This window comes from Coenobita brevimanus, chromosome 68 (genome assembly GCF_032717465.1).
Source record: "Coenobita brevimanus isolate Jiangsu-jjx chromosome 68, ASM3271746v2, whole genome shotgun sequence".
Taxonomy (NCBI): Eukaryota; Metazoa; Arthropoda; class Malacostraca; order Decapoda; family Coenobitidae; genus Coenobita; species Coenobita brevimanus.
Window position 1 is genome coordinate 10,219,300 of NC_137021.1, and position 18,796 is coordinate 10,238,095.

Sequence of the window (18,796 nt, forward strand, 5' to 3'; positions counted from 1 at the left end):
CTTAGGATCATCCCTCTCGTAAGAAAAGAGTTAAAAAGTCATGTACGAGTGTGTCGCGAGAAAGGCGAGCAAGCCAGTCGGACAGATAAGTCGGAAAACCAGTCACTCATTCAATCAGTTAGAGGTTAGATCGAAAACCAGTCAGTCAGTTAGGTAGAGGTAAGATCAGAAAGTCAGTCAGTTAGTCAGTCACAGGTTAGGAAGGAAAGTAGTCAGTCAGTGTTAGGTCACAATACCAGTTAATTAGTCAGTCAGAGCTTAGGTCAGAAAACCAGTCAGTCGGAGGACAGAAACGCGGTAGGTTAGAAACGCAGTAAGTCAGACAGTCGAAAAGGGGTTAGATGAGAAACCCCGTCAATCAAAGGTTAAGTCAGAAAACAAGTCAGTCAGTTAGAGATTAAGTGTGAGACCCAGTCAGCCAGTCAGAGGAAGTTAGAATCCCAGTGAATCAGTTAGTCAGTCCGAGGTTAAGGTAGAAACCCAGTCGGACAGTCAGTCAGGTTGTTAGAAAACCAGTTAGTCAGTCACGGATTGTTAGAAACCCAGTCAGTCAGTCAGAGGCTGTTAGAAACCCAGTCAGTCACTCAGTCAGAGGTTAAGTTAGGAACCTAGTCAGTCACTCAGTCAGTCAGAGGTTGTTAGAAATCCAGTCAGTCAGTCAGGTTAGGTCAGATACCGAGTCTGTCAGCCAGTCAGTCAGTCAGAGGTTAGGTCAGAAACCCAAAGAGTCAGTCAGTCAGTCAGAGGTTAGGTCAGACACTCAGAGTCAGTCAGTCAGTCAGTCAGAAGCTAGGTCAGACACCCAAAGAGTCAGTCAGTCAGTCAGAAGTTAGGTCAGACACCCAAAGAGTCAGTCAGTCAGTCAGAAGTTAGGTCAGACACCCAAGGAGTCAGTCAGTCAGTCAGTCAGACAGAGGTCGTGTAAAAATATAAATCGTTTAGCCAGAAACTTGGTGAAAACAGTTAGTCAGTCACCGTTACCAGTTTAAGCTGGTATTCGACTAATCAGTAGAGGTATCGGCGAGTCAGTCTTGGTAACCAGTCATTCACTCGACGTACCGTGGAGAGAGAGAGAGAGAGAACAAGGGAACCAGAGGCAACCAGTTTTATTGGCGCCTCACTGGTTTTCAACCTCCACCACCACGGCAACAACAACAGCAACAGTAACAATCACTTCATTAAATAACTGTTCATTCAGGGAAAAAAATATATAAAATAAATAATCTGTTAATGCTAAATATTAAATACCTTCTCACTCAAGAAAGTTTAGTGTTTGTGTGTGTGTGTGTGTGTGTGTGTGTGTGTGTGTGTGTGTGTGTGTGTGTTTGCTGCCTGTCATGTGTGTTTTGATGTACGTCTCATACTTACAAGAGTTCCTCCTAGTATATGTGCATTGCACCGGTGCCATTTGAAGTCACCTGTTGTACATAGCTTTCTTTTGTGGTTGTTGTACTGGGTGTAATACAGTTGTTCTAGTACCATGTATTGTACACGTACTTTACAATTAGTTTAGGTATAGTTCTTGGTACAGTACATTTCATGGACACATGTTCAACAAAACGAGTTCTGTTTTAGTTATGTTACACTGCAGCTGTTAACCATGCACAGACACATGTTATACAAAACGTTCTTGTCTTGTTCTTGGTGGTTTAGGAGAAGAACAGCTTCCTGAACTACAACGTGTCCTGCATCATGACCCTTCCGCCCTACCAGCGCCAGGGCTTTGGCAGGCTTCTTATTGACTTCAGTGAGTACACCTTCACTTGCTTATTTTATGTATTACCTACTTCCATACCTCTCGTGTACATCACTAAATATATCTTCATTGAGTTATTTATTACGGATTTCCTTACTTCACATAGATTTCACTAAGTATATCGTCATTCACTTATTTATTTATTATGTATTTCTGTTCTTCTCGTAGGCATCAATCAGTGCGGTATAGATGTCTTTAATTCATTTATTTGTGTATATCTGAATTTCGGTATAGATGTCTTTAATTCATTTATTTGTGTATATCTGAATTTCTTATACCACAGTGTTTATATTATTATTGACATTTGTTGTGGATATTCATTTTTTTTTCTGGATCTTGCCTCAGCTCTTATTATAGACAAGCTTTTTCCATGTTTTTCTTACCATAATTTGTAATCTCATCTTACTCTGTCGTAAGGTAGGAAAAAACTCCGGATGTTGTTGTTGATGATGTATTTGATTATTTTTTTTTTTCCATATAGTAAAGTATATTGAGTATATTAATTTTTGTCCGTTCTATTTTTTTACGTATTTTCTTACTTTTTCTGTAGTTATATTTTTCTGTAATGCATTTTTTTTTTAGTTGTTTCCGTATATTCTTGTTTTTGTTATGTATATTCTCATTCCCCAGTTCTTCCTTAGAATTTCCCCCACAGTTTCCCCTCACCTCCCTCATATTCTCCTCATTTTCTGTCCCAATATTTCCCCACATTTCCATCTCCCCCTCCCCACCACTACCCTTCCGTCACTATCCACACTCCCCCTCAACCTTCATCCCTCCCTGTTTTCATCCCCCTCTCCTCATCCCATTCCCCTCTCCCCATCTCCCCCACTCCCCTCTCCTCCCCCTCCTAATCTGTTTATGGGGGTGGAGATGTACTGTAGAGATCTGTATCATCTTTTATCTCTATGTCCTTGAGAGCGCATTCACCTTCCACTGCCCCGTCCTCCCCCGCCCCGACTCTCCCTCGCTGCGGTGTGTGTGTGTGTGTGTGTGTGTGAGAGAGAGAGAGAGAGAGAGAGAGAGAGAGAGAGGCAGGGGAGACGGAAGTGGTGTTCAGCAGGAAAAGGTTGGGGAGGAGTAAGGATAAAACTGGGGTATGTGACGAGAAGGTAAGGGAGGGGGAGGGGATAAGGAAGGAGGGGAAGAGATGGTTGGGGTTGGGATGGAGGAAGAAGCTTGTGGTGTACTGTGCTGAATAACTCGCTAAGGAAGAAGTACTACGACATCGCCACGGCCACTCAGAACGCGGCCCTCAGACTTAAACCTCTCAAGCCAGTGACCCAATCCTTCGTTTTATTCTTGCTACCTCCAGACGATTTTCTTCAGCTCGGGGGAGATTTGTGGAGGCAGTAAGGGTGAAACGAGAAAATAAGTCGCCGGATGGAAGGGTTCAAGGGTCACATTCTTTTCGGTTAACCCATTCATTCCGAGGACGTATTTTTTTTTTTTTTTTACCTTATTACTATCTCCAGACGATTTTTTTTCTCAACTTGGGGAAACACTTCGTCCTGAAGCTGAATGGAAGAGGAAGAGAGAGTGAGAAAGGAGAAAGAAGAGGAGGTCAGAGGGGAAAGAAGAGGAGGTCAGAGGGGAAGGAAGAGGAGGGAGGAGGGGAAGAAGGAGGAAGAGGAGGTGATAAGGATAGGAAGAGGAGAGACGTGGAGGAGTTGAGATAGAAAGAGGAAGAAGAGGGAGGTGAGACAGGAAGAAATGGGAAGAGGGAGAGGGATATAAGAGATAGGAAGAAAGATGGAGAGGGAAGCAGGAGTGGAAGAAAGAGGAGGGAGAGGTATTGAGAGGGGGGAAAAAAGAGGAGAAGCAAAATAAGAAAGGAAAAAAGAGGAAGGGGACTGTGATGTGGGGAAGAAAGAGAAGGAAGAGGGAGGAGGGAGAAGGAAGCAGGGGAGAGAGGAGTGGGGAAGGAGTTGAGGTACAAGTAGGAGGAAGATGAAGATGAGAGAGGAAGAAAGAGGAGGAGGAGGAAGGGAGAAGGAAGTGAGAGGAAGAAGGGGGAGGAGGAAAGTGAGAGGAAAAAGGGGGAAGGGGGGGGGAAGGAAGTGAGAGAGGAAGAAGAGAGGAGGATAGGAAGGTGAAAGAGGAGTTGGGCGAGAAGAGGATGGGGAGGAAAATGAGAGGAGGAGGAGGAGAGTGAGGAAAGTGAGAGAGAAGGAAAGCGTGTGTGCTTGTCTGAGAGAGAGAGAGAGGAGGGGGGAAGGAGAGAGCCAGGTTCAGTGACACGAAGCCTTGTTGCGTCACAGGGGCGAATGTTGCAAAACTCCACTAAATACCCCCCAAAAAATAAATTACCCTCACCTATACATCTATCTACACGAAAAATTAACACCCGAAATTAGCCCAGGACCTTGAAAAAATATGGAGAAATCAAGGCAATCGGCAAAGAAAAAAGATGGGTCTGCAGTACTGGCATTTTTCGGGAGAGTTGGCGATACTGTGACAATAAATACACCACGATAAGCCTAAGTGAAAATTACCGGACAGAAATACCTCCCCCCCCAAAAAAAAAAAAAAAAAAAATCCTCAATGGAAGGTACAATCAAGAAAATTGGCCTGGAAAACGGGGATTTATGGAACTGATCTCTTCGGGAGTATTGGTATATCGTGAACTAAGGTTTGTAAGGATGACTTTTATGAGGTGTTGTTAACGACAGACATCATCAGCGTGAAAAATAAACATCCAGAAACAGAAAATAAAGAAAAAAACAAAAACAAAAGCAGGGAAAAATAGCAGACAAAAATAGCGAAAGCACAAATGAAAAAAAAAAAAAAAACTACAAAAACAAGGTGAAATCTAGGAACCAAAAATAGACATAGAACGACGTAAAAGGGGGAATGAAGAAACGAAAAGAAAAAAAAGGCAGAAATAAAAAAAAAGTGGAGTCAGGAAACCAAAAATAACCCACACACAAGTTGAAGGGATTCCAGGGGCATGTAAATAAATTAATAAATAAAACAGGTAAATAAATAATAGCCAGAAACTGCAAGAAATGGTGAGAGAATAAAGAAAATGAATGTAAATGAAAGGTTGGCTTGATAATATAATTAACACGGTACCCAAAAACAAAAACAAAAAAAAATCGTGAGGGAATCAAGGAAAAAAATAAACAAATAAATAAATGATAGCCAAAAACTAAAAAAAAAAAAAAAAAAATGGAGAGGGAATAAGGAACATGGAGTCGTAAAAAAAAGGTTGGCAAGACTGGCTGTATCGGAAGTGTTGGCAGCTTTGCGAAAATAAGAGTAAACCACGACCTGTCTTGACCTTGGGAGGAATGCGAGGGAACACACACACACACACACGCACACACACACACACACACACACACACACACACACACACACACGCACACACGCATACACACACATACACACACACGCACACACACACATGCACACACATTCTATATACCTCTGAACTATTATATTGAGCTGAGGGAGACCTAGCAGTAGTGAAGGGGGAGTAGATAGATAGAAAAGTATTAAAACTAAATGGCCTACACTGGATTGAAAATGAGGATGAAGTCACAAGCCATTTTTATTAGCTGTATAAATTCGCTCATTAAGCTAAGAATATATATTTTTTCGTTATGTAAATTCTGCCAATATATAATCAGGTATATTTACTTACCGTTAATTTATTCGGGTAGTGACGCTGAAGATTTCCGTATTTTTCTCCCTTTCACACCGATTATTTACTTTCCATTTTAATCAGGGGAACACCAGACGATTTTATCCAGCTTCAATATCTGTTTTACTGAAGGGGTTAATGAAGGCTGTATCTAGTCTTTCTAGTTTTAAAAAAGCCTCTTAGTTGAAGAAAATCGTCTGAAGATAGAACAAAAATAATTATATCACTGGATTGAAGGGATTATTTTTTATCAGCTTTACTGTAACTTCACCCTATCAGTCCGATGACATTTTAAAAAACGGGAACATCGCGAAGCGGCCCTGCTCGTCAGTCACCTGCTGAAGATTTTAGGACAGGAGGTACTAAACTTCCGCAGACTTTAGTAAAGCCTCATTTTAGAACTGTATGTTCTTAAATGCATATACTTTTGTGCTTGTCGGTGTTATTACGGTCTCCAGACTTTTTTTTTTTTTTTTTTTTTTTTTTTTTTTTTTTTTTTTTGAGAGAGAGAGAGAGGGGAAAAATAATTCGTGCTGTACAGGTTAATGCTGGCTGTATCTAACACACCCAGTTGGAAAAGTTTGTTGATATGAAAAAAAAAAAAAAGTCCTGAAAACCGTACAATTTAATTACAGTACTCAAATAAACAAATAAATGCCCCAACATTTTTTTTTTTCTTAGCACGCGTATCCATCATGTAATCTATCACCTGCTTCGGCTAATGCTTTCTGTAAGTGCTGTAAAATCTGTACCGAAATAGGGACATGAAACTCCTGTGTACGTTCTGCCAGGTTGTGTGTGTGTGTGTGTGTGTGTGTGTGTGTGTGTGTGTGTGTGTGTGTGTGTGTGTGCAGCTTATACAGTAGAATGTATCTTTTCCTTTTCCTATGAAATTTCCATGCCAGTTTTACCATGTTGCATCCTGGTGCTTCTCACTTTTTCCTGCCAGTTTTAACTGGAGGGTTTGGAGGCGGGGGGAGCCTTCTTGCTGTACTATCCTTATCCTTCAGCATGTAGAAATAGATCTCGTAGTCATAGTCTGCTCTGTAACAAACAACATCGAAAGGACCATAAGGTCTGTTGCTGTTTGCTTTCCTTTGTACTCCTTTGTACTTTGTACTCTTCTACCCTTCCCTCCTCTCTTCTTTCCTTCCCTCCGCTCTTCTACCTCCTCCTCCCTCCTACCCCCCCATTCCACTCCCCCCTACCTTTTCTCGCCTCCGCTTCCCACTTTTACTCCCCTCTCGCTCTCCCCTCTATTCTTTCTTCCTCCCTCCCACTTTTTCGCCTCTTCCATCCCATCTTCTGTAACTCACACTTTCATTCTCTCTCTCTCTCTCTCTCTCTCTCTCTCTCTCTCTCTCTCTCTCATTTAAAACGACTTACCCAATCCCACCCTCCCTCATTCTCTCCCCTCACGCCCCATTGTTCGCCATTCTTATCCTCTCCTACGCACTCCCTCCCCTCCCCTTCCCTCCCCTTCCTTTCATGTATTCTATCCCTCCCTCTCCATTTTTATCCTTTCTTCCTTACTCGTTTCTTGTCCCTCCCTCCTCGTTATTTTTATACTCTCTCTCTCTCTCTCTCTCTCTCTCTCTCTCTCTCTCTCTCTCTCTCTCTCTCTCTCTCTCTCTCTCTCTCTCTCTCTCTCATTTTTTGCCTTCAGTTCTCTGTGACCCATTTCCGTCTCACTCTGGCTTCCTCCATTCTCCCACACTCTGCCCCATCCTCCCTCTCCCACACTCTGCCTCCTTCCTCTTCCACAGTCTGCCCCCTCCTCCCTTTCCCACATTCTCCTTCCTCCCTCTGCCCCCTCGTTCCTCTCCCACACTCACCCCCTCCTTCCTTCCTCTGCCTCCTCCTCCTTTCCCACACACTGTACCTCCTCCACGCTTTCCCACACTGTGCTCCCTCCTTCATCTCCCACACTCTGCCCTCTCTTTCCTCTCCCACACTTTGCCCCTCCACCTTTTCCCACACTCTTCTCCCTCCTCCCTCTCCCACATTTTGCCCTCTCATCTCTTTCCCACACTTTGCCCTCTCCTCCCTCTTCCATTTTACCCTTCTTTCCTCTTCCACTTTACCCTTCTTTCCTCTTCCACTTTGCCCCCTCCTCCCTCTTCGACTTTATCCCCTCCTCCCTTACCCACACTACCCCCTCTCACCTCTCCCACACTGCCTTTATACCCCCATCCCACACCCACTGCCTCCACCTCCTTCTTGCACATTCATTGTCCCCATTCCCTCTCACGCTTAGTCCACCTTCCCCTCCTACACCCCTTCCCCTCCTACACCCCTTCCCCCTCCCCTAAAGTACTTCCACCATTGCCTAATCCTCTTCACATCTGTGCAGCCTCCCCTTCCCCCTCCCTCTCCGTCTTCTCTTCCCCCTCCACCTCCCTCTCCCTTTTCCCCATCCCCTTCCCCTTGAGTACAGCAGGGACAAAATTTATCCTATTGTTCCACTGATACTTAGGAATATTCTGTTACTCATCTCCCTGACACATCATATAATAGAGAAGCACCTGTGGGTGGAGAGACATAAATAACCTCTCTCAGTTTAAGAATTTTAGCAAGCGGAGAAAAATAAGAAGTAGAGGAGGCGAAAAATTAGTCAAACTTTTGTCCCCGACTGTACATCACACACCTGGACGGACAACCAGTTCGCCTTCGTGTTTTGTTGTTTTGTTTTTTGTTGTTTTTTATATACACATGTATTTATTTATTTTTTTATTCATTCATTCACTTATTTTTGCTTATTTTACGTGATCCCAAGGACGAATAATGTGTAAACGATTGGTTTATTTCTCTGGGTATATTGATAGTTCTCCCATTTATATACTTCCTCTGTCCTTGTTTTTGGATCCTTCCTCACCTCATTCGTTGGCGCGGAAATGGTGCGATGATGATAATGATGGTGATAACTGATTATTTCCTGTTTTTCATTCCTCCGAACCACTGCAATTGGATGACCCTTTTTTTTTTTTTTTTTTTTTTTTTTTTTTTTTTTTCCGACAGGCGGAATTATTTAACATAAGACAGACTGAATTGGAGGGGTTAGATACAACCTTCATTAACCCTTTCACCTCAAGCATCATGCCGTAACTGAATAAAATCGTCTGGAGATGGCAAGAATAAAATTAAAGAAAAAGTAATCGTAGTGAAGGATCATGTACCATAATCAGTCAGTTATTAAGTCAAGAAACTCCCCAATATCGTCTCCTTTACCTCCTCACACCTCACCCTTTAACCCCTTCGCATCTCCACCTTAAGCCCCCTCACACCTCCACTCCTTAGCCCCCTCACACCTCCACCTCTTAGCCCCCTCACACCTCCACCTCTTAGCCCCCTCACACCTCCACCCCTTAGCCCCCTCACACCTCCACCCCTTAGCCCCCTCACACCTCCACCCCTTAGCCCCATCACACCTCCACCCCTTAGCCCCATCACACCTCCATCCGTTAACCCCCACACACATCCACCCCATTATCCCCTCACACCCCCACCTCTTAACTCCATCAAACCTCCAACCCTTAACCCCGTCACGCCTCCACCCTTTAACTCCCACACACCAGAGAGAGAGAGAGAGAGACTTAACCCTCTGCTGCCTCTTGCCTCAGGTTACCTTCTGACGAAGACTGAGGGGAAAATAGGGTCGCCTGAGAAGCCCCTGAGTGACCTTGGCCTCATCTCCTATCGCTCCTACTGGAAGGACCTCCTGCTCAACTATCTCGCCAGCTACACAGAGAAAAACGTCTTCATTAAAGGTGAGTTCTGTGGGTCGTATTCTGAATGGCACAGTGGACTTTGTAGCATCTCTTTCTGGGTAATTTATTATGCACAGTGCCTTGCTGTTTCTTGTCATGTGTTATTTATGCAAACCTTGCCGATTTTATAGTGTTGGAAGTAACATATATGCAAGAGAATGTGTTGAAGAAGTCATACGCTAAATAAATAGCAAGGGAAGAGGTGCTATAAAGTCTCTTTTGCCACCTAGATTACTGTACTGATCTGTTGTGTATCCCTCCAGATTGTTCTTTCCACTTTAAACTGGCATAGAATTTCTCGCTGAATTAAGTTTTGAGCTGTAAGAAGAAAACAGATTCTGGTTAAGTGAAGAAGTGTTCAGTTTAGTTAAACTAAACGGTATATCACTGAATTCAAAGCGTTAAGATATGTAAAGAGTGTATTTTGCATCCTTACTGAAATGCACTTTTCCAGTCATATTAAATCTAGTTCATTTTCTTTTTACTTTGAAAATGTTTTCCTTGAAATGTGGTCATAAATATTTTCCCTACTGTTGAATTCCTCACCTGTAGTAGGTGGGGGCGCTCATCATCAAGTCACTCGATGTTTTGCTGCTCTCGGGTGTCAGCCCTTTCTTCTCCTCCATCCTTCTTTCCCTCCACCCTCTTTTGTCTTTCTTTCCTTCATTCTTTCCTCATGCTTCTGCCTACGGGTGACTTTACACTCCCTCTTCTGTCTTTCTTTCCTTTATTCTTTCCTCTTCCTTCTGCCTGTGAGTGACTCAACACTGAGTGACAAGCCAAATGGTTTCCTGTACTCCAGGAAACCATTTACTGTGCTGGGTGGTAACCATATAACCAAATTTTGGTACCTGGTGGTTTAGTAATTACGGCGCTCCAGTCGGATTGAGCCAGTGAAGGTTTAAATCCAAGGAGTGGTTGGGGTATATTGCTCACATAATGTCACTCAGGGATGAGTGAGGCTGGTCACTCACATCTTAAATGTTAGGACCAACTTGCCTAGCCACGGGCTGCTACGCTCCTCATGGGGCGATGTAGGATTGGATGATGATGATGATGATGAATTCCTCATTCACTGGTAGAAATATCTCTTTTGAATCTTCAAAAATATTTAAGGTTCAGTAACAGGGATCAGGCTTTATAGCTTTCTTCAATGTGGCTTAATTACATAAGAACTTATGTCTTATACATTTCTTGTATACTGGTGAAGTGGATTTTAACTTATGTACTGCTGGTTAGGCATTACCTTGTAGAAAGTTATTTAGAGCTTTTTTTTTTAGTGTATTATAGTGTGAAGAAAAGTATCCAAATATGGTGATTTTTTTTGGGGGGAGGGGTACTTTTTGTAAATTAAATATGATAAATAATTAAATGGGCTAATATTGTTACTCCCCTTACTTACAGACATGAGTCAAGAAATGGCTGTGAATGCATACGATATTGTAAGCACATTCCAGGCCATGGGCATGATGAAGTACTGGAAGGGCAAGCACATTATACTCAAGAAGCAGGTCAGTTTACCTTCTTGTACAGGGTGGTTTGTTTTTTGCATGCCCCATCCCATGTGTTGCAGGAATGGCTCGGTTTGCTGGAATTAGGGGTGCAGACATCTTGGCCGCTTTGTAAAATGTGTGCTCAATCTTCTAATTGTTGAAGGTATATATATATATATATATATATATATATATATATATATATACATACATATATATATATATATATATATATATATATATATATATATATATATATATATATATATATAAAGTATGAAAAAGGTTAGAGGATGCAGAAAATTATGCAGGGAATCACTGGTAATGTTGGCTGAGCCATCTTTGCATAATGGAAGAATTTTCCAGCTACTGGCAAGGATTGTGCAATCTATAAATAACCCTTAATTGTATAATCCTGTGTTCAGCAAGTTTGGTTGTTAAATATGATGATGATGATGATGATGATGATGAAAGGGATATGGTTAGAAATACTGAAGCACCATAATTTTGTGGTTACTACATCTTATATTTTCATTATGTGGAGGGTGATTGTGATTTCTGTTCTCTGTGGGATAGGAGGCACAACATTGGCACCTTTGTCATTGTTTCATTTAACTGTCACTCACAGCTTGACTGTTAGACCATGTAAGAGTCCTCTGAGGTACTGCAGTGAATTTCAGGATTTTGGTTTTCTCAGACAAAGCTATTGTTGAAGCTATATATATATATATATATATACAGTATATATATATATATATATATATATATAATCATAGTTAATACCATACCAGGTGTAGCATTAACTGCTCTCTCTCTCTCTCTCTCTCTCTCTTTCAGCATTCGTTGGTGCAGGTAGTTTTGCCTTTGTAATTTGTATAGCATTTTGGATTTAGATCTCATTAGTAACTGATTTTACCCTAGTTGGTTTTTAACTGCAACATACAGATTATCCCTTTCTGTCTACATATTGATAACGTCCATCTCCCACTGTCTGCTTGTGGTAGGACCTGCTTGAGGAATTCCTGGAGCGACAGAAGCGCCGTCGAGCCGACTATAAAGAGATAGACCCCAAGTGCCTCAATTGGCGGCCTTATGTGGCCCCGCCTCCCTCTGAGGAACCCCAGCCGCCTCCTGCTTCCAATAAAAACAAAGCTGTTGCAGCCAACAAGGCAGCCGCAGATCGCAAGAAAGCTAAATCAGTCTCCTCATCATAGCTTTGTGTCTAGCTGCAGGAAGAATATAATGTATAGTACTGAAAATATGTACAGCTGGCATTAAGTCCAGTCCTGTGTTAATAAAGACAAAAATTCTGTAAATATAGAAAACGGCTGGGAAAATGACAAAATGCCATCTCACATGTAACAGTCCAAGTGATGCAAAGACACTGCCATGTGATGAAATTCAAGTGGTACAAAATCGCTATCCAAACAGAGCAAGGCTGTCGTGGAAAGCAGAACCACTATATATTTAGTTTAGGGAAAGTAAGCAATTTGTGAGAGAAAAAATTCTCGGGAAACAGTCATTTCTCAGAGTAATGAAAATACTGCCTTGTATACAGCTCATATGCCAGTGGATAATGGCTGCCTTGAGTTCATGTGTCTCATAGATTAGGGTTGAGGATGCTTGAAGAACGTTTTTTAACACTGTAAATTGTTATGTAGCTGTAGAGAAAGCTGGGTGAAAGTTGAAAAAAATGTGTATGGATTTTAGAAGAATGTACCTGAATGACTGGAGTTTTATAAAGTGGTGGTGTTGCAACGTTTTAACAAGGATTTTACTTCTGTGGATGTAAGTTGTGACCCCTCCAGTTTCCCATCCAAAGATAATTACATGATAATTATTCTGTACTGAGTGCAGTAGCACTGTGTCAACTATACAGGTAGTAATTTTTTCCCTTGGATACTGACCCATTGAGTGGGTAATTATTGATGAATATAGCTGTTTTTCAGAGAAAATTGGAAATATCTCCTGAAGATCTGGACAGTGTAAGTAATGGATAATAAAAATTGTAGTGCAGTAAATTTTAACATACAGCTAAAGTGAGTTTCTGCTTCTCTAGTAAAGCTGCAAAGGTCAGATATTTTTAAAGGATTGTCAGTGTTTGTAAGATAAAATATGAATTGATTGCCTCGGGAGGGAACAAGCACCGAGGGAATGTACAGTACAGATTTTTAAATGCGACTCCAGGTAAAGGACAACACATCTTCCGTAGTACAAGATGCCAGCTGTTCTTTGAAGGCTGGTGAATCAATTTTCATCGTTTTTCACAATCACTTTGTGTGATAGAAAATTTTTTCTCATATTGCTGCTGTCGCTGTGAATTATGACAAATATTTATCTTGTATTTTTCCTGCACTTTCTAGCTATACTAAGGTTGTACACTTGTGTTTGCACAAACAGCAGTTGAAGGTGTAGTAGGAAGTAGATGATGTGTTTAAATTTTTTGGAAGAAATGGTAATGCATCGGTCCAAGACTGAACTCCAGCAGAGTTACACATGCTATTTTTGGTAAGTGTTTTAAAAGTGTATACTGTATATAATTAGGAGGTAATATTGTACAAGCTCTGTATCTTGTTAGTAGTGATTTTGTTGATTTGTGGAGAAAAATCAAAATGTTTCCATTACACTTACATGGTACCCGTACTCCTGTTGCCATGATGAACAGTATTATTATTCAGGATCCTAAAGTTATGGTACGGTAAAATTTTTGTGGTTCTCATAGTGTTGTTATAAAGTTATTTGTAGTTGTATTTATTGATGAGGTAAATTATTGCTCACTGGAAGGAAGTTTATAATAATCAGGAGACAGTACGGTAATCCCCATTAAGGTTAACAAATTGCAGTAAATAGATGCTTGGTCATTCTGTACAATACAGTTTTCAGGTACCATGCTTTCTTGTAGTTATTGTACCACATTGCTGAAGGGGCTCACTTTTTTATCTATAAACATGGCCAAGTTTTACTATAGAATTAAACTGGCTTGTTTTAATGTTCTAAGTTTATAAATAACCAAGTGGACGAAAGCAATAAATGTTTCTTATAAATGGACTTAGCATGACCAAGAAATTTATGTTTACTATTACATGGACCTAGAATCAACACTTTTAGGCAGGAAAATCAGCCACAGATTATTTAAAAAGTCCAAGGACTCACACATTTTCACAAATCTTATTACACATCAGAGATCTCTTTTCTCCAAACACTTTCCGCCCATTTTTGGGAAGTGAAATTTGCTAGTTTGGGCACTTGGCTTAACTTCATGGAAATTGTCAGCTGTATCATGGCAGCCTCAGTGTTGGGATTGTTTTAAAGGAAGCATGTGCCATTTAATTCGATTTGAAGCATGTACCATTTGATTTGATTTGATTCAGAACTCATGTGATAGGAGAGAAAGCAAACTTTTGTTTATTTAGTGCTATGCATGACCATAATTTGATTCTAGTTTATGTAGATATTGGCTGGTTTGGCAGATGTGTGGGAGTGTGGTAGTTATGCTGATAAAGAATCCAGGTAGCGGTCATGTAAGGAGAGAGATAGAATAACACTTCTTGAGTGAAGGGAGGGGGGAAATGAGGGTTGGAAGGACAGAGAAACTAGAGAAAGGGTAAGAGTTGTACAGTATTATAATAGGTAGTGAGAGAGAGAGAGAGAGAGAGGTGACTGAAATGTGAGAGAACTGATCCCTAAACCTATAATAAAACTTTCCCTCCATCCATTATAATAAACCAAAGAGTATTAAAACCTCTGGTGACTGATCTACAGAAAGAACCACTTTTTTTTTTTTTTTTTTTTTTTTTTTTTTAATCCATACCTCATTATTGTGTACATAAAAACTTAAGCCCAGTTACCAGCCTCGGCCAATGCAGACCCTCATAACTATGTTGCTTTTAGTTAAATTATCCTGCCTATTGAGAGAGGGAGAGAGAATGGAGAATGTGGTTTAGACTAATCGACTAGCATAGAGAATATGAGAGAATGGAAAATGTTGAAGATTAAATTTTAATTAGAAAGTAGATTAGAGAGAATGTAGATCAGTTAAAAAATAAAATGTAAGTGAACTTTTGAAAGTGAATTGGAATATAGGAATGTGAAAGCCGTTGGAAGGAATGACCAAGAAAGGTGAATGAGCGAGAAAATTAGTCTATCTATCTATCTATAGCCCGACGCCCTAATCCCGCAAAGGGTGGCCGCAGACAAAACGCCTCCAAGTCACTCTGTCACCCACCATTTGACTCCCCTCCCCCCAACTCACCCCCCCCTCCCTCATATACCTCTCAATTCCATCCCTCCACCTCATCCTCGGTCTACCCCTCCCTCTCCCTCCCTCCACCTCACCTACATACACCCTCTTAGTCAGTCTTTCATTCTCCATCCTCTCCACATGTCCAAACCACCTCAGTGTATTTCTCCTAATCTTTTCAACCACATCCACATCTACCCCACAACGTTCCTTCACTTCTTCATTCGTCAACCTGTCCCTCCATGTCACTCCACATGCTCCTCTCAAGTAACTCATTTCCACTGCTCTCACTCTTGACTTGTTCCCCTCTTGCAAGGTCCACGCCTCGCTTCCATACGTCAGGGTAGGGATCACAATACCATCATGCAGTGACTTCTTAACTTCCATACTCACCTCCCTATTTCTCATCACTGCTTTCAGTGTGCCAACAACCTTCCTTCCCTGCTGTACCCTTTCACGTACTTCATCCCCCAAAGTTCCATCCTTACTCATCACACTACCCAAGTACTTGAATGCACTCACATTCTCCATATCCTCACCATCCAACCTCACTGCACACTCTGTGACTTCATTCCTCTCAAACACCATAACTTTACTTTTGTTTACATTAACTTTCAGCTTCCTCCTCCTACACACTGTCCCAAATTCATTCACCAAACCTTGCAACTCCCATTCATCTTCACTCAACAATACTGTATCATCAGCAAACAGCAACACCGGAAGCTTCCAAATCTCACCCCTCATTCATTAGGGCCACCCCGACATCCACTGCCCTACCTTGTACCTCCTTTACGACCCCATCCATATATATATTAAACAGCCATGGAGACATTACACACCCCTGTTTCAGTCCCACATTGAGATCAAAGAACTCACTCAGCTCTCCATCCACTCGCACCGTAGCCCTAGCTCCCTCGTACATACTCTTCACAGCACTCAACAATTTCCCCTCCACTCCATATATTCTTAATACCTTCCACATACCTTTCCTATCTATTCTGTCATAAGCTTTCTCCAAGTCCATGAAGGCAGCGTACACTTTCCTTCCCTTCTCTAGATACTTCTCCACTAAACATCTTAGAACAAATATCTGATCTACACACCCTTTTCCCTTCCTAAATCCCCCTTGTTCTTCTCCAACTAGCTCCTCTGTCATATGCCTCACCCTGTCAATGAGTATTCTACCATATATTTTACCAGTCACACTAAGAAGGCAAATACCCCTATGGTTACCACATACTTCTCTCTCCCCTTTTCCTTTGTACAGAGGAACAATTATACCTGATTTCCAGTCCTCTGGAACCCTTCCCTCTTCCCAAGCCAATCTACACAACTTCCATATCCACTCCACAACAATCTCACCCCCATACCTAAGCATTTCACCACACACTCCATCAATTCCTGGGGCCTTTCCCAGCTTAATCTTCTTCATCGCTTCCACTACTTCCGACCTACTGATCTCTTCCTCCCTCCTCTCATCTCTTCTTCTCCCAGCCATTCCCCAACCACTTATACTCACACTGCTCTCACTCTCTACCTTCAACAAATCCTCAAAGTGCTCCTTCCATCTCCTCAATTTCTCTCTCTTCTCCACCAACAATCTATTATTCCTATCTTTCACTCCCTACTATTTCCCCTTTCACACTGCCTTACTTTCTTTACCTCCTTCCAAAACAATTTCTTACTCTCCCTCCATTTCACACTCAGATTCCTCCCAAACTCTTCATCCACTTTCTTCTTACTCTCCTTCACCAGTCTCTTAACCTCCCTTCTCCTGCTCACATATACCTCTCTCTTCTCTCTCTCATCTTCTCCCCTACCTCTACTCGCCAACCATTCACCATATGCCTTCTTCTTTTGTTCCACAGCTCGTTTCACCTCATCATTCCACCATGCTGTCCCTTGCACACCCTTGCATCTCCTCCTCACTCCACAAACCACCTCACACGCTGCGCTTATCTCTTCCGTGAATATCTTACATACGTCTTCCACCCCTTCCATCTGCTCTAGCTCATACCTTCCCAATCTTTCTTCCACTATGCTCTTATACTCTGTCCTCTTCTCACTATTTTGCAATTTCTCCACTCTTCTCACAGGAGCTGCTTCCTCCTGTCTTCCCCTTCGCCTCCTCAACCACTTTCTTTGCAGCTCTATCTTGGCCATCACTAAGTGATGGTCCGAGACTCCATTCCCCCACCCTCTCCACACCCTTGCATCCAACACTTGTCTTCTCATTCGCTCATCCACACACACGTAGTCTATCATTGCCTTTCGTTCAACAAGTTCACCATCCATCCTCCTTATTACTCTCCATGTATACCGGTGGATCATCTTATGACGAAAGTAGGTGTTGGCTATTGCCAACCCCTTACCAGCACAGATGTCCACCAAAGCACTACCATTCCCATCTACTTCCGCTGGCACACCCCACTGACCAACCACTCCATCCACTCGTACATTCCCGACTTTGCCATTCATGTCTCCAATCAACAGCACTCTCTCGCTCCTCTCAAACTTGTCCATACATGCTTCTACTTTCGCCCAAAACTCATCTTTCACTCTTGCCACTCGATCCTCTGTTGGAGCATACACACATACAATCGCCCATGCTTGTATACCTACTTTCATCCTCACCCATAAAATCCTTGCACCCACTGTTCCATACTCTCTTATATTCTCCTTCCACTTCTTGCTTATCATCAGACATACTGCCTCTCTTGCCCTCTCATTCTCACTGACTCCCGCACATATACCTACACCGTATTCCCATTCTCTCATCCTTTCACCTTTCCATTTAGTTTCAGTCAATCCACATATATCCACTTTTGCATCCTCAAGCACCTGGACAATCTCTCTCTCTTTCACTTCATCATTCACTCCTCTCACATTCCACGTTCCTACTCTCAGAATGTCCTTTGTCCGTTCCTTAGTCGTCAACGTATGGTCCGTCTGGGTCCGAGGCGCTTTATTTGCTTTTTTAGTTAGTTCTTTTTACGGGGTGGGGCACTAACCCACCACCAACCCTTTTAGTCGCCTCGTACGACAAGCAGGGATACTGGGGGAGTATTCTTGAAACCCCCCTACCCCCAGGGTGAGTGAAAGACAAATTTAAAAGTCTGGAATATAATAATGTGAGAATTGGTGTTATGGATGAAAAAAAAAAGTAAGAAAGCGATGGAGAATGAAAGAGTGGCAGTGGAAAATGTTATAATCTTCGGAAAACTCGAAGAAAATAGAACTGTAAGAGAAAAAAGCTGGTGAATAAGAGGGATGAAGTGTGAATGAGACAAAACTTTTGGCGTAGTGAGGGAGGGAGAGGTTAAAAATAAAAAATAAAAAAAATGTTTGAGATGTGAGACAGTGAGTGAGGGATAAACAGAAATGAATATTGTGAGACAGGGAGTCAGCGAGTGAGGGAGAGAGGGAGAGGGATGAAGAAAAAAGTGAATGAGTGAGTGGAAAATTTGTAAGGCAGAGAGTGAGTGAGTGTTCGAGGGAGAGGGAGAATGAAAAGTTTATTCCAATAACTGCAGTTGTTTTCCGCGTCCAGAGATTAAGTGAAGATTTATTTTTTCCCCCTGACCAACAAGTGCCGTCAGAACCGCTTACCCCCCTCCCCTCCTCCATGTCCCTTCGTCCTCTCTTACCCTTTCCTTCTTTCTCCTTCTGCCCTTCTTTCATTCTCATTCGCTTCCGTCTTCTTCATTTCTCTATCCTTCCCTTCTTCTCTCTCTTTTTTTTCTCCTCCCCTTTTCCCACCTTTCTTTCCTCTTTCCTTTCTCCTTCCATTTTCATTCCTTTCTCCCTCCTCCCTCCTCCCATTCCCTTCTCTTTCCCTTCTCCCTCACTGCCTCATGCCCCCTGCTTCTCCCTTCGTTCTCTTTTGTCTGT

At 42.1% G+C, this 18,796-nt stretch overlaps 1 protein-coding gene across 2 annotated transcripts in view; it reads left to right on the forward strand.

The window, feature by feature from the left end:
• chm (lysine acetyltransferase chameau) overlaps positions 1-13,683 on the forward strand; it is a 61,971-nt gene extending 48,288 nt beyond the window's left edge. For both annotated transcript variants that reach the window (XM_080277079.1, XM_080277078.1), the window contains exons 12-15: positions 1,654-1,747; positions 9,026-9,172; positions 10,577-10,683; positions 11,670-13,683. In XM_080277079.1, coding sequence (XP_080133205.1) covers positions 1,654-1,747; positions 9,026-9,172; positions 10,577-10,683; positions 11,670-11,879 — 558 coding nt within the window. In that variant the 3' untranslated portion in view covers positions 11,880-13,683. The remainder of the gene's footprint in view (positions 1-1,653; positions 1,748-9,025; positions 9,173-10,576; positions 10,684-11,669) is intronic.
• Positions 13,684-18,796: the final 5,113 nt, after the last annotated feature.